The sequence below is a fragment of the Sorghum bicolor genome, chromosome 5, assembly GCF_000003195.3.
Source record: "Sorghum bicolor cultivar BTx623 chromosome 5, Sorghum_bicolor_NCBIv3, whole genome shotgun sequence".
Lineage (NCBI taxonomy): Eukaryota > Viridiplantae > Streptophyta > Magnoliopsida > Poales > Poaceae > Sorghum > Sorghum bicolor.
In genome coordinates this window covers 63,706,775-63,722,175 of record NC_012874.2, presented here as the reverse complement: position 1 = coordinate 63,722,175, position 15,401 = coordinate 63,706,775, and the positions used below count along the sequence as shown (strand labels likewise).

The following is a 15,401-nucleotide window of genomic DNA, read 5'->3' as shown; positions in this document are numbered from 1 at the left end:
ACATAAAGCTATATACATATATAGAAGTTGTTCTCCAAATCTACCACAAGTGGTACTCCAAAGTTAGTACTCTAAAGCTATTACATTTTGAACTCCTTCATCCAAAGATCTACAGGGCATACAAATGATCATCATTGTTAGGAATCAACGGCTCGGCCAGATTGTAGTGGAATTCGCCGCTTGGACTTATGACTTGTTCCCGAAGAAATCCTGCTAGTGCCTCTAGTATTGTTTGGAATTGTTCATGTTGCATGAGGTTTTGCTTCAACCATTCAGTCTTCAATTTGAATAAAAAATAAGATATTAGTTATATATAGATTATCAATAATATAGTAAAGAGAAAATGAAAAGAGACATGTGTTGTTACGTACTCTGAGGTATTCTTCAGGAATTCTATTTGATTGAACCATTATATACTCACAAACGTAGTATCCATATAAGTTGTTGCCCAGTTCTTATCTCAAAATCCACTGTAGGATAAAGAGATTCATCTCGTTAAAAAGACAGCCAGAATATATGGCATATGATCGATATAATAAATATATAGGTATATTGATGAAGGTTAATAAACTTACTAGTAGATGTATTATTTTTAGTGGTGCCATACATTTAGTCAGATGCAATGAAGACCTCCCAGACCCTAAACCAATGATAAGAAACAAGAGTTGGATATCGTTAAGTATACAAGCTTCTTAGTCTACTATGCAGTGGATCGAATATACCTATGGATGATGTCTATCATATCTTGGAAATCTTCTTGCGGTTTCCACATTGAGTCATAGATTACAACCTTACTTTCATCAAGATCGATGGCCATGCGTATCCAGTGAAAGCTGTTCATAGACATGAGTCGTAGATTAGTGAAAGTTGTTCGTTGTTGTTAATGGAACAATACCAGAGATGTGCCTTTCTCTTGGGTGTCCCACTCCAACGGCGCTAATTTGTGCCCCACCTCTCTTAGTCACCAATCCTATCTCCCAAAATCCTTTTTTGTGGTAGCGACGACGAACTTATTATGAGATGGGGTATTTGGAAACCAAGAAATGGTCTCATTCTTAATTATTATAACAAGCAGCCAGGTCTCAAAAAATTCTAGTAAGAGTTTAGTGAAATCTTCATATGACACAAAAACACGAACACCGTTTCCATTTTCATTGTATAGTTGTATGAGACTTTGGCGATTCTTTCCTCATTATATGACACGTGTGGGCATACAACATGTTTATTACACAAAGAAGCACATATAATAGAGTTCAAACACAAGTAATCATCAGTTTTTCAACATGCTCCTAGGTAGCATCCGTCTTTTGTAACTCACCTCCACTTTCCCTCTAGGTTCTGGGGCAACCTTTAGCCAATCAGTCTTGGGTAATGATGACACCAACTTGAGCTCAAAGTTCCTTAGCAAATGGCTCCATATCACCTTCACTTGCATATAAGCATAAGCTTCACCAGGGCAAGCATGTCTTCCACCACCAAACGCGTTGTAAGTGAACTTGCCACCAACTCTATCTTCCTCCCTTCCATGACTAAACCGGTGTGGGTTATACACATCAGGGTCCTTGTAAATGTGAGGAATGTTATGGTTTATCACGAGAGGGCTTGCTATGGTATGCCCTCTCGGAACTTCATACTCGTAGCCTTCTCTGGTCTGCACGGTGAAGTTCTTGTGCACCTTGCGAAGAAATATTGGTGCTGGAGGATGCATCCGCATCGCCTCCTTGATGCAGCAGTGTAGGAAGCTCATCTCCAGAAGGGTATCATAGTCTATGTTGTCCCCATGTTTCTTGATGATTTGCTGCTGCTCCTCAAGGGCAGCCTCCAAGCACTCTGTGTGACTTAGAAGGCGAGCTCCAGTCCACGTGCTGGTGGTCGTGCTTGTGTGCTTCCCAGCAAAGAGGATGGCCATTATGAGCCCAGTAACCTCAGCTTCAGTCGTGGGGCGACCATCCCTGTATTTGGAGTCCATCAGGTTCTGCAGAACATCCTCCTCGACTCGGTTGGAGCTCTTACGCGATCGGACAATCTCAGCAAAAATGCTTGAGAGCCTAGCACGCGCCCTGTCACGGCGTCGAGTCATCGGTGTTGGGGCATATGGAAACAGCAAGCTGGTCAGCTGCAAGCTATTTTCTGTGAGTTCATGGAATGCAGAGAGAATCTCGTCGAACATCTTCTCCCGAACCTCTTTCCCGAGTAGACAACGGGCTGAAATCAACATGAATAACTGCTCCAGCTCTTGCTTTAGATCAACCAGACCTTGCTGTCCCCATTTCGCAAAGTATTTCTGTGTACCAAATGCATGGTCATCACAAACAGCACAACAAACATGTACTCTTCCTAACAACAAAAACTTGTTTTCTTATATAATGATATAATGGTATGGTCTTCATATTTAGCTGTGCCCACTAAATAATCTGTAAGAATATGCTCATGCAGCATATAATGGAAAGTCTACATTACGATAAGTAGTTAGAGATTACTCTCTATATCCTGCATTACAGGGTGTACTAGGAATTCTATAACATATTATGGGGCATAGAAAATGACACATGTAATTGTCCTTTAATATGTTGTCATTACCATATTTGGGCAGACATTAATCATAGATAAACATATGGGTATATCGTTATTACCATATTTGAGTTCGGTGTTACTTTTAACTTGAATCAATTATAATTAAGGAAAAAATTTAAATGCTTGGATATCTTATATAAGGTGGTTGGAGTATTAATAAAGGTTGACATAATTATTATAACCTTTTTCATAAATCAACTTGTGTTTCAGAAAAAAAGGAAAAAGGTTTCAGCAAGAGTACACTCCAAATTAATTCTTGTCATACTTTTTCACTTAACAATAATGGAACTATATATGCAAGTCTGACTTTCCTGCTTCCCAATAACACTAGATGTTTTTTCCTTACAGATGATGGAAAGAAACGCAACCGGATATACTTACATGAGAAAAAGCTCCAAAATCAGTTGAAATCACGGTGAACCTATTTTGATGGTTGTTTTGACAACAAAACTCTCGGTTATTTCATTATCTGTTCTTTTTTAGTTGCTCTTACTAAAAATTGGATACTTTTCAGATAATGTATATATAACTATATCTTTGTTAAATGAATTAATTTTCTCACAAGACATCAAATGTGCGTGTGAGAGGAATTGTATGTTATGTCACTTACTTCCACTTCCTGAAGCATGGGAGCAACATGGCACCTCAACTTAGCCGGTTTCAGAGCATCAACATAGAAGCGATTCTGCTCAGTTCGGATGACGATATCCACACCATAGGCGACATCTTTGCCAAACATGGGCACAGTAAACTCAAGGATGTTGCCATGACTGATCTCAGACTCCGGTCCCTGGTAAAAATGAGCCGAGACCTCCGGCCCAACCAGGAACGTTGTTTTCATCCCGAAGAAACTTATCGTGAACACACTTCCAAACTTTGTGTATTGCTCCTGAAGCATGGCTCTGAGACCCTTTGTGAGAAGTGTGTGTAAAAGCGGAATGATTGAACTGCCGCTAATCGCAGGGGGATGAGGCGTGGTATTGCGTGATGCTGGACGAGCTGTTATTCTTCCCCATGCAACCTTGGTGATTACTGCAGCAATGAAAACAAGTGCAATGGAGGATAACACTGCACTAGTATTTATCATGTCCATGCTGTTATACATACTGAGAACCTGCAGAGAACCAAGCGGCCTGGTAAGAGGAAGCAGAGTACTGATTCCTCAAAAAGAAGAAGAGAGAGAGAGACAGAAGAGTACTGCTGCGAGAGTATTCAAGAGAGAGAGTATTAAAACATGGATTTTAGTTTACAAATATTTTATTAAAAGATGTCAGCAGCCAATTTGGAATCCAAGAGTAGTAGCCTAGCTCACCAGACGTACGTGAAGCAAAACGGGAAGGAGCCGGATCAGAGATCAGGACGTAGTAGCGTCCAGCGACGGTGAGCTACTGGCCTACTGGTACGCGTCTTTATAAAGAACACGCTGGTCAGAAGATGGCACGCCGATATTATGGATCACAAGTAACGATGTGGTTTTTGACAAAGGTCATCCAAAAAATTTTTTGCAGGTTCTTTTTAGGGGGACACACTGATTACGATTTTGGGCTCTGTTGCAGCGCTCGGATGACGACAAGGAACGGATTCGTGACGCTTGCAAGCTACTAGAATCGAGAGCCATGGAGTTCTTCGCATCGCATGGATGGTCCTTCATTTATCGTCTTAAACATTAATTCTGAACCTGTAATAAGTTTTAATTATGGGTGCGCTACTATAATAAATTTGGACTGATGCTTCTTCTTCTTAGAAGAAGGCTGAAGCTGGAATTTTCCATTATCTAAAAAAAATTAGTATTTGTGAAAAAAAATATTAGTTAGTAAGTGTTAATTGCCAACGCTGAACTACAACGGTGTGACTGCGATGGACAAACAATACTGCTGTATATATGGTTACGCGGAAATTCAGAGTGACCCACTCAGATCAAGAAAGCAGACAGCAGGGATGTGAGGTTCTTAGTTTCCAAAAATTTTACAAAATTTTTCAGATTTCTTGTCACATCGAATCTTTAGATATATGCATGAAGTATTAAATATATATAAAAATAAAAAGTAATTGCACAGTTTGGTCAGAATTAACGAGACGAATCTTTTGAGCCTGGTTAATCCATAATTGGACAATATTTATCAAATACAAACGAAAGTGCTACTATTCATATTTTGCAAAATTTTTTTGAAGTAAACAAGGCCTTAAATGATCTTCCTTAGAGCATCCCCAATGCTTCCCAAATAGTTAGTCTAGAAAAAATTCTATTAACTATTAAGAAGATAAATTAAATAGCTAGCGACTTTCAAATAGCGGAGATAAATCAAATAGCTAGCGACTTTCAAATAGCTAATCAGAGGTGATGCCAGTATTAATCCCAGGTGGGTGAGGCAGGGCATTCCGTGGTGCCGGGTGGTCAGCTGTTATTCTTCCCCATGCAACCTTGGTGATTACTGCCCCAATGAAAACAAGAAGGGCAAAATAAACTTTATCCACTACACTACTGTTTAATATGTCCATGCTCCAGGTATATATCTTTATATATCGATAGAAAACCTTGCAAACCAACAAGCGGTCTGGTAATAGGAATAGGAACAGTACTGCTATGCTGCAAGATTGTTCAAGAGAGAGAGAGAGATGCTTTAACTATAGCCAAATATATATACAAGTGAACGGATTTTAGTTTAGGCCTTGTTTACTTTACTCCGAAATCCAAAAAGTTTTCAAGATTCTCCGTCACATCGAATCTTGCGACACATGCATGAAGCATTAAATATAGACGAAAACAAAAACTAATTACACAGTTTGTCTGTAAATCACGAGACGAATCTTTTGATACTAGTTAGTTCATGATTGGATAATATTTGTCAAATAAAAACGAAAGTGCTACAGTAGCGAAATCTGAAATTTTTTCGGAACTAAACAAGGCCTTAGTATTTACAATGCAAGAGGTACCTTACCTAGTCTCACTTGACGTACGTACGTAATGAGAAGAGACGAAGAGTACTGCTGCTGCGCATGGACAGGAAGGATCAGCGACGGCGGGCTTCCATGGACGGGATCGGAGCTATATATGTACAGCATGCTACACGTTCCTTATAAAGGAAACGACACGCTGGTCGAGTCCGATCAGTGGTGAAGCTAGAGTAACTTAGAAAGAGATGTACTTAGACTGTGGGTGCATAGTGAAGAATAAAGAACGGCGATCAAAGGGGTGGGTGAATGGAAATCTCAAATTTTCTCTCGAAATATTTGGCCACGGTCACAAAATCACTCCTAAGCACAAGCAAAATGTCAAATCTAAAATACTCCAACCAACTGGTGACAAGAGTAGCTAGATCGATTACTCGCAACGATAGAAAACCAATGCAACAGATGAAACATGATTTGAAGCTCAAACGATCAAACTACGCATGAAATAGAAAATCATGGTTGAGAAAAAAGACAGAAAAAGGCCAGAAAAATCAGCCGAAAAATCCGGACAGCAACATAGCACCAGGCACTGGGTTGGATTGATTCTTTTCACTGCCACATATGAACAAGCTGTACTGTCCTGTGTTGCGTGGACGAATTGCTCCTAGCAGGCGCTACTGGACAAGACTGAGAAGATGATCAACTGAAAGCACTATAATCACTCGTACAGGAATTGACTAGCTAAGGCCTTGTTTAGTTTACAACCCAAAATTTTTTTACACACCATATCAAATGTTTGAACCCATGCATAAAGTATTAAATATAGATAAAAAATAAATTAATTACAAAGTTTAGTTGTAAAACACGAGAGGAATCTTTTAAGCCTAATTAGTCCATAATTAGCCCTTAAGTGCTACTCATGTGCTAATAATAGATTAATTATGTTTAATAAATTCATCTCATAGTTTCCAGTCGAACTATGTAATTATTTTTTTATTAATATCCGTTCACCCCTTCTAACATCCTACATAACATTTTCCCCCTCCAACTAAGGCCTTGTTTAGTTCCTAGAAAATTTTGCAAAATTTTTTCAGATTCCCCGTCACATCGAATCTTTAGATGCATGTATGGAGTATTAAATATAGACAAAAATAAAAACCAATTACACAGTTTGGTCGAAATTGACAAGACGAATCTTTTGAGTCTAATTAGTCCATGATTGGACAATATTTGTCAAATACAAACGAAAGTGCTACAGTGTCGATTTTGCAAAATTTTTTGAAACTAAACAAGGCCTAAACAAGGCCTAAAAGAGCAAGCAATAAATTAGGCTCCTGTAGCTTGAAAGTGACAAATCAGATTTGGAAAAAACAAACCACGAAGGACACACGCCTCGTTTAGATAAAAAAAAGTTTTTGATTATGAAACTGTAGCACTTTCGTCTTTATTTGATAATAAAGAATGTCTAATCATGGAGTAACTAGGTTTAAAAGATTCGTCTCGCGATTTACATTTTATCTATATTTAATGCTACATGCATGTGCCGTAAGCTTCGATGTGACAGAGAATCTTAAAAAATTATTGATTTTTAGGCCGTGTTTCCTCTTCGGAAAAATTTCATGACACTATAGTAATTTCGTTTGTTTGTGGTACTTATTGTCCAACCATAGACTAACTAGGCTCAACAGATTCGTCTCGTATATTTCGACCAAACTGTGTAATTAGTTTTTATTTTCGTCTATATTTAATACTCCAGACCAAACTGTGTAATTAGTTTTTACTTTCGACTATATTTAGGCCTTGTTTAGTTCTAATTTTTTTTGGGAAATCGACACTGTAGCACTTTCGTTTGTATTTGATAAACATTGTCCAATCATAGACTAACTAGGCTTAAAAGATTTGTCTCGTCAATTCCGACCAAACTGTGCAATTAGTTTTTATTTTTGTCTATATTTAATACTCTATGCATGCGTCTAAAGATTTGATGTGACGGGGAATCTGAAAAATTTTGTAAATTTTTTTTGGAAACTAAACAAGGCCTTAATACTCCATGCATGCGTCTAAAGATTCGATGTGACAGTGAATTTTGAAAAATTTTGGTTTTTGGGATGGAAGTAAACAAAACCTTAGGGTGAACTAAACGGCCCTGTTTAGATTTGAAATTTTTTGACCAAAGTGATAAAAATTTTTGTGGTCAGACGCATGCGAAAAATTTTAGGTGTTTAGTTTAGTAAATTTTTTTATGACACAACTTGGGTTGCATGCAGTTGCAGTTGTCATTGGTGGGCTTCTATGGGAGTGCGTACATAGTTGCTGCCCAAAATTTTTTAGCCCCGTTTAGTTTCCAGACCCCAATTCCACAAAAATTTTTCTCTTTAGACAAAAAAATTCAAATCTAAACAGGCCCTCACAGTTGCTGGAAAAGTTGGAGATGACTGCTAGCACTCGTTCAATCAATCAAAAAGAAAATCACGCACGGTGGCCAGCTCGAATCACAACCGGAGAGAGAGACAGAAAGCTCAGCAATCGAAAGGGATGGGCCAGGACTGCTCGGTGCTGGACGTCCCTCGGTGCTAGGTAGGGATGAAAATAGTAGGTATATTTTTGATCGTATTTGAGACCGAATTTGTTTAGAGTGGTTCAAATCTGTTCGTATCCGAGTCTAAATGTTTAATATTCGATACTGTATCTGTATCTGAATATTAAAATTGTATATTTATGATGTCGACGGTCAAAAACAAAAAGGACACAAACTAAGAACACAGTGGAGACAAAATCACAGATATATGACACGTATTCCAGAGGGCAAGAGGATGATTCAGGCCTCTTTTCCCATCTCACAAATCTCAGCAAATACACCACAAAAATTCAGATTTTTGACCTCTCTCAAGAACTTAGTGGTGGGAGTGAAACTACAGAAAAGAAGAAGAAAAAAAATGGGGAGAGAGGTGAAGGAGATGGAGAACTCTTCCTCCTTATTTATCACACATGTTACACATTTCCTAAATATCTTTAGATATTTTTGAACGAATTAGCTAGCTACAGGGACATTCTAGTCCAACTCGACTTAATATAGATCCGACGGCCACCGCGCCCTTTATGAGGTAGCTTAGCCTCGACGCTAACTCCTCGATGCTGCCACGTACTGTCCGTTCCTCGGAACCTCCGCCCGGATTTTGAGGCCCAAACCTGCGAAACCCGCCGCGAGTAGCGTACTCCATATGCTTTCCCGCCACTCGACACGTGTCACCGCCGTCCTCTTCCGGTCGGCCTGCCAAGTTCTCCTAAGCCTCACTCGACTCGCGTCCGCCATCTTGACTTAGTCAACATGGTCACTCCCATGTACACTTGTACTTGTCGATGTCCCAGATGTCAGCCACTGCGGCCGGTCACCCGGCCTCCTGGTCCGTCAGTCCAAGCCTCACGTCCGTCCTTCACCACTCCACATCCATCGGCACGACACATCTCTACTTGATCTTCTTCTCGCCATCGACCACCGCCTCCGAGCTCCACACCTGCACACCACAAGCCAAGAGACATGTCGTACACATAGCTTTCGTCATAGTAATGTTAGTCACCAACTCAACCTATTCGGATCACGTTGACAATCATTCATCATAAAACAAAATACAAGGGTACTTCTTGACCTTGTGTTCGCACATAGACATCTTCCTAGAGGTACATATATGGTAAAATTTTCGACCTAAATATTGTTTTTACAATTTTTAGAGGCTATATTAACACCCTCTAATTAACTAACATGTATCTTCACCCGTGAGTCCGATCCAGAAAAGGCACGCTCAACTACTGCTATAACTGCCAGCGGATCCACGATAAATATAGAGGATGGGCCGACGGCCGACGAGGCGATGGCAACTAGTGCCAACAGTACGTGAACGGCGACGGCCAAACAGAACCGGGAAGGATGTGTATGGCGAGGCGTGAGGCCGCGTGACTGACGGAGAAACAGAACTGCATATCCTCGACGACAGCGACGACGAGACTGACGATACAATTTCTGTTTTAAGCTCGATCCCATATGTGACTAATGGCACCATTACTCCATACAACACTAGTGCCTATTATAAACATGATATATACATGCATGTGCATATTATACACACAAGCATACATGATTATGTCCTTATGGGTTTGCATAAATGGCTAGACAACAGTTTGCCATCTAGATGGTAGGTAGTACCCGCTTCTTGTAACTCACCATTACTCTTCCTTTAGGCTCCGGCACTAGCTTGGTCCAATCAGGCTTAGGAAAAGGAGATTCCAGTTTTAGCTCGAAGTTTCTTAGCAAATAGCTCCATATCACCTTAATTTGCAAATAAGCGTAAGACTCGCCTAGGCAAGCATGCCTTCCAGCACTAAACGATGTGTAGGAAAACTTACCACCAACTCTGTCTTCTTCTCTTCCTGGACCAAACCTGTCTGGGTCGTACACATCCGGGTCCTTATAAATGTGAGGTAAGTTGCCATTGAATTGCACCGGACTTATTAGTGTATGGCCTCTATGAATCTCATACTCATTGCCATCTTTTGTCTGCACAGTGAAGTTCTTGTGTACTTTACGACGAAACATTGGTACTGGAGGATGTATTCGTAGCGTCTCCTTGATGCAACGGTGCAAGGTGTCCATCTCTAGGAAGGCATTATAGTCTAGATCATCCCCATATTTTCTAACTATTTTCTTTTGTTCTTCGAGGACAGATGCCAAGCTCCTTGTACTAGCAAGAAGGTGAGCACCTGTCCATACACTAGTGATGGTGCTTGTGTGCTTTCCTAAAAAGAGCAAGGTGATGATCAGTCCAATGACCTCAGCTTCCGTTGTAGATCGGCCATCTGCATATTTGGAGTCTATCAAGTTCTGCAGCACATCACTCTCAACATTATCGTATTTCTTGCGCGATCTCACAATTTCAGTCAACATCTCTGAGAGCTTGGCCCGTGCTTTGTCACGTCGTCGGTTTGATGGAGTTGGAGCATATGGAAATAATACACTGGTTAGGCACATGCCGTTGTCACTGAGTTCATGGAACAGAGTAAAGAACTCATCAAACATCTTTTCCCTGACCTCCTTCCCCAGTAAGCATCGGCCCGAGATTAGCATGAGTAACTTGTCAAGCTCTTGTTTCAGATCAACCATGCCTTGCTGTCCCCACTTTGCAAAGTATTCCTGCAAAAATAATGATAATGCTATAATTTAACCTCTCAATTAAGTGTGCTGTCCTGTGTGAATTGGGTGGCAAACATGTAAAATTGTGTGAACAATACTGAGATCCCAATAGGGGACCTAGCATTTTTAGGTAAACATGGTATGCTATGTGCATGCTCATAATAACTAATGATAAATTTTGAAAGTGTTACAATATGTTTATTTGAAAATTGCAATGCCACAAAAGAGAAACATCTTATCCAGTCAGCTGTAGTTCTGAAAATCTGTCATCTTATACAGTATATACTTAGATAAAACAATACCTAAGATTTTTATGGTTTTTATGCCAAGGAATATAATTTGTGCTAATGTGCATAATATGGCACTGATGTGGATTTAAGTGGTTGATATGACTTCTTTTGTTTGTGGTTGACATGATTTGACCAAACTAGCTAAAGGCAACAATAAGAGGTAATTTGTGCTGGCCAATAAGAAGGATCACCATGTTGACTAAAAGAATAGTCAGTCAAATTTTATTCCAGACAAATTATTGTCATTGCATTTTTCGTAAATGACTAAAAAGTTAAATGAAACCAGGTTTCATGATTATGTGAAAGATTACATTCTAGTAGAAGAAATACTTACTTAGGTGCTTCCTCAGTTAATAATATAATATTCCCTCTGTCCCAATTTAAGTCAACTTCTAGAGTTGTCCTCAATTAAATTATTTTTCGTTTGACCAAATTTATAGAAAAATACTATCAATATTCATGAAATATGTTTTCATGATGTACTTATTTGGTGTTATAGATGTCACCCCTTCTTATAAAGTTGGTCAAACTTAAGATAATCTGACTTAGAATGATTCTAGACATAGATTTATTTTAGGATGGTGGGAGTATCTTATTTGATAAGACATGAAAGTTTAGACATGGTGAATTCTTACTTACCCCCACTTCTTGAATCATGGGACCAGCATGGCTTCTCAACTTTGATGGTTTTAGTGCATCATAGGAGAAACGAGACTGCTCATTCCGGGTGGCAGTGTCCACGCCATAGCCAACCTCTTTGCCAAGCATGGGCACGGTGAATTCAATCATATTACCATGGCTAATCTCTGAATCCAAGCCTTGGTAAAAATGAGCAGAGACCTCGGGTCCAATCAAGAATGTTACCTTGAATTGAAAGAAACTTATTGTGAACACAGTCCCCAACTTTGTATATTGATCGTGGATCATTGCTTGCAGACCCTTTGAAAGAAGTGTATGTAAAACTCGAAGAAAAGAAACACCCTTCACTGTTGGTGGATGTGGACGATTACATTTTGGATCAAACATAATTCCTCGTTTTGTTGCCTTGCTGATAACCACAGTGATGAAAACAACAGCTATGGTGAACCACACAACACCATTTGCCATATCCATGATGACACAGTTATTAGTAGAGTGATGAAGTGCAGCAGCTTTGAGTTGACGAAAACACTGTCTAAACATGAAGTTGAGTTGGAAGTTACATTAGACCTTTTGCATATAAATGGTCTTATATCATGAAACAAAGGCAATATTGACACATATTTTAGACTGCTTGTGAACAATATTTTGGTTTTGTTTACATTGTAAGAAATTCAGGTCTTCATTAGGAACTCAAGTGTCTTACAAGCACATGAGGTTATCGATACAATAAAACCACTAGGAGTTTAAAAAAGATAACAAAATAATGAAATAAAATTATTGCACACTTACTCCCTTGGTAACACACATTTCAAGACTCACTTGTAATCTTTGACAAACAATTAGTGTATAAAAACCTTATACTAAGTGGTTGCATTGGGTTTGTATATATCTATAAATATTTTGTAATGATCTAACTTTTGATGTCATGAATAACATCACCAAAAAATAGTGTGGTATTCAAGGTCATACTGAATCAAATAGTATTATATTTCGAACTAGAAGGTATAACTTCTAATCACCAAAAAATAAAGGGCCTTGTTCAGTTAGCAAAGTTTTTGGATTTTGGGTACTGTAGCACTTTCGTTTGTATTTAGTAATTATTGTCTAATCATGGACTAACTAGGCTTAAAAGATTCGTCTCACAAATTACAGGTAAACTATGTAATTAATTTTTATTTTTGTCTATATTTAATACTCCATGTATGTGTCGCAAGATTCGATGTGATAGAAAATCTTAAATATTTTTTTAGCAACTAAACAAGGCCTCATCCTATCGTCACAAAAATCCACGTGGCCCATTATTCAAGGCTCTGGCACAATTATTGATCTCGTAGAAAGTGAGTCAAACAAATCATATGACAGGACTATGGTTATGTTAGGTTCTCGCCCACAATTTATCACAACTAAACTTAGTCACGTCTCAAGTGTGGTAAGACAAAAAAACTGTGGCTAGAAAGTTTGTAGCCACACTTTGCTATGACTAAGGAAATCATCTCACACTTTTTTACTCTATAGTATGTGGAGTCTAAAAGAATCTTGCTTAAGTTTGTTGCTAACCGAATACTTTACAATTTGGTTAAATTTGCCTAAGACAGAAGTGTGGCTAGCAACGAAACATCCCATAGATGTGATGAATAGGATGAGATATGCGAGGCAAGGTATTGAATACATCTAAGGTCATCCGCAATGGTTATCAAATAGCTAGCTAGAAAGAATTCTATTGGCTCTCAATAGCACTTTACAAATAGCTAGCGAGATGACGTATAAAAATAATAAAAAAGTAGCACTCTCATTAGCTATCGAGGAGAAAGATTAAATAGCTAGCGACTTCCTAATAGCTAGCGACTCATAAATAGCTAATCTAACACGATCTTCTAGAAATAACTCTCTCACAATACTCTCCACAATAGCTAGCGATTTCCTAATAGCTAGCGACTTTCTAAGCTAGCTATTTGCAAATTGCCATTGAGAGCCAATAACATTCTTCCTAGAGATCAAATAGCTAGCGATTTGAACATCATTGAGGACGCCTAAGGGGCAGTTTTGATTCATAGACTTGCATCAGGTTAACAGAGTTGTCTGACCACCAATTCAACCGCTTGTTAAAACGGAATTGGTTCATAATTCCGATTTTAGTTGTCAGATAGACGGTGATGAGCAAGCATAGTTAGAAGTTTAGAATCAATTCGCTTGTTTGGTTCAAGGCTCCTCTCCTTTCTCCCTAGGGATGCAAGACGGGTAGCCCACAAAAATTTAGCCTATTTATGAATTCACAGAAAAACCGGCCCCACCTTGCATCCCTACTTCTCTGTGTTCTGCACAAGCAGATCGAGATCATTTCTCTCTGGATCGAAATTCTTTCATTTGTTATTAGAACTCCAAGTTTCAGTCCTCCTGATGTCTCTTTGGTTTCTGCAGATCTGAGATGATCGAGCAAGTGCAACCTAATAAATGGAGAAAGAAGGCAGCTAGCACCAGAACATGGAGAAGAAAAGAAGCATAACCACCAGCTATTCTAATTGAGGGAATCAGAGCTACCTGCTGGGGTCTGGTAGTGGGCTGGTTTCAAGATTAATGATGACCAAATCTCATATAATGGGTCAATTCTCAGTCCTAGCTACCAAACAACAGAGAATTGAATTTTTACCATCCCTATTTCTGGATTCAAGGACAGATGGAATTAATTAAAAAAATATCCTTTATATCTAACAAAGGAAGAACAGGCATGCGTACCTTCAGATTCAGCACAAACGAAAGCAGCTACCCTGCAAAGTCAAAAGCTCCTCTGAACTGAGCTTGTGCAGATAACTATATATAGCATGTGTCACGTATATAAAGTAGTGGGATTTTGGATCCGAGTAATCAGTAACGTCAGGTCCTAAATGCCGTCACTTAAATACACACAATACCGGATCACTTCTCAAGACGCCAAGGGTGGGAATGGACAACCAGGGGATCATGCCAGAGCTTATGTTAGTAGATTCCAAACTAATAAGTGTTCGTCTGATTTATTTATATGTGTCAAGTATAGCATGCTGTTGGAAAAGAATGCAAATAGTGTATAGTGTAGTAATATATTTCACCAAGAATAATCTAAAAGCTTATTGTGCATACAGCCTGCACAGCTAGAATTAATCAAATCTTTGTATCTGTGATGAATTCGCTAATCTCAAGATTTGTCAGTCTAGCTCCTGAGCATGTTGGGAAAACTTTTACAAAAACAAGTGGCTCCTACTCTCAAATGATAGATTTAATGTTGGATTATGACAAGATGAGATAGTGTAAACTTGCCAAAATATCATAAATGTGAAGTTCCATTCAAACATTTGTACTCGTATCGGAAAATGGTGGAGGAAAGAAACCATTCCCGCCTAAAGAATTAAGAATTGGTTTGTTTTAGCTCTATTATTGGAGGGCAAGTATTGACCTATCCAGCAAACAATACATGCGCTGATGATGTTCTGGTCTAGCTTGTTGTGCTAATCAATACGTGATTAATTAATAAATTAACTAGGTTTAGAATTAATTAGGTGGAGGGTCCGATTCAAGATCTGGCCCACCAATAGACTATAGTAGCACGTATGTGATGTGTCACGCTGTATAAACAAGTGGGATTAGTTGGTTGCTGACCAAAGCATTAATTGATAGGATCAATATAATGTTTTGGAGCTTACACCTATTTTCAAATTACTAGACGTTCTACACTAGAGAGTAAAAATGGGACAAGTTTGCCCCTGGCTTGGAGCATTTAATGCGCGTGTTCTCCAGGGAATTCCTCGTTTCTTCCACCGTATTAATGCTACCCTGCGCAAAAAACC

At 38.9% G+C, this 15,401-nt stretch overlaps 2 protein-coding genes across 9 annotated transcripts; both read right to left on the bottom strand.

The window, feature by feature from the left end:
- On the bottom strand, window positions 1,121-5,642 carry LOC8062647 (obtusifoliol 14-alpha demethylase). Of its 4 annotated transcripts, none has more exons than XM_021461055.1 (3): window positions 5,514-5,642; window positions 3,185-3,688; window positions 1,121-2,284 (listed from the first exon to the last, which is right to left on the bottom strand). In XM_021461055.1, exons 2-3 carry the CDS (start codon window positions 3,677-3,679, stop codon window positions 1,271-1,273), a joined length of 1,509 nt encoding a protein of 502 aa, XP_021316730.1. In that variant the 5' UTR covers window positions 3,680-3,688; window positions 5,514-5,642; the 3' UTR covers window positions 1,121-1,270. The 4 variants fall into 4 exon arrangements, with proteins under 4 accessions (XP_021316730.1, XP_002449737.2, XP_021316731.1 ...); XM_002449692.2 differs by lacking the exon at window positions 5,514-5,642 and adding an exon at window positions 3,887-4,010; XM_021461056.1 differs by lacking the exon at window positions 5,514-5,642 and adding an exon at window positions 3,896-3,975.
- On the bottom strand, window positions 8,263-14,542 carry LOC8062646 (obtusifoliol 14-alpha demethylase). Of its 5 annotated transcripts, none has more exons than XM_021461013.1 (4): window positions 14,317-14,542; window positions 14,122-14,241; window positions 11,581-12,115; window positions 8,263-10,651 (listed from the first exon to the last, which is right to left on the bottom strand). In XM_021461013.1, the coding sequence occupies exons 3-4, from the start codon at window positions 12,052-12,054 to the stop codon at window positions 9,650-9,652; spliced, it is 1,476 nt and encodes a 491-aa protein (XP_021316688.1). In that variant the 5' UTR covers window positions 12,055-12,115; window positions 14,122-14,241; window positions 14,317-14,542; the 3' UTR covers window positions 8,263-9,649. The 5 variants fall into 5 exon arrangements, with proteins under 5 accessions (XP_021316688.1, XP_021316689.1, XP_021316686.1 ...); XM_021461014.1 differs by lacking the exon at window positions 14,122-14,241 and having other exon boundaries at window positions 8,263-9,730; window positions 9,868-10,651; XM_002449691.2 differs by lacking the exon at window positions 14,122-14,241 and having other exon boundaries at window positions 8,266-8,981; window positions 9,868-10,651.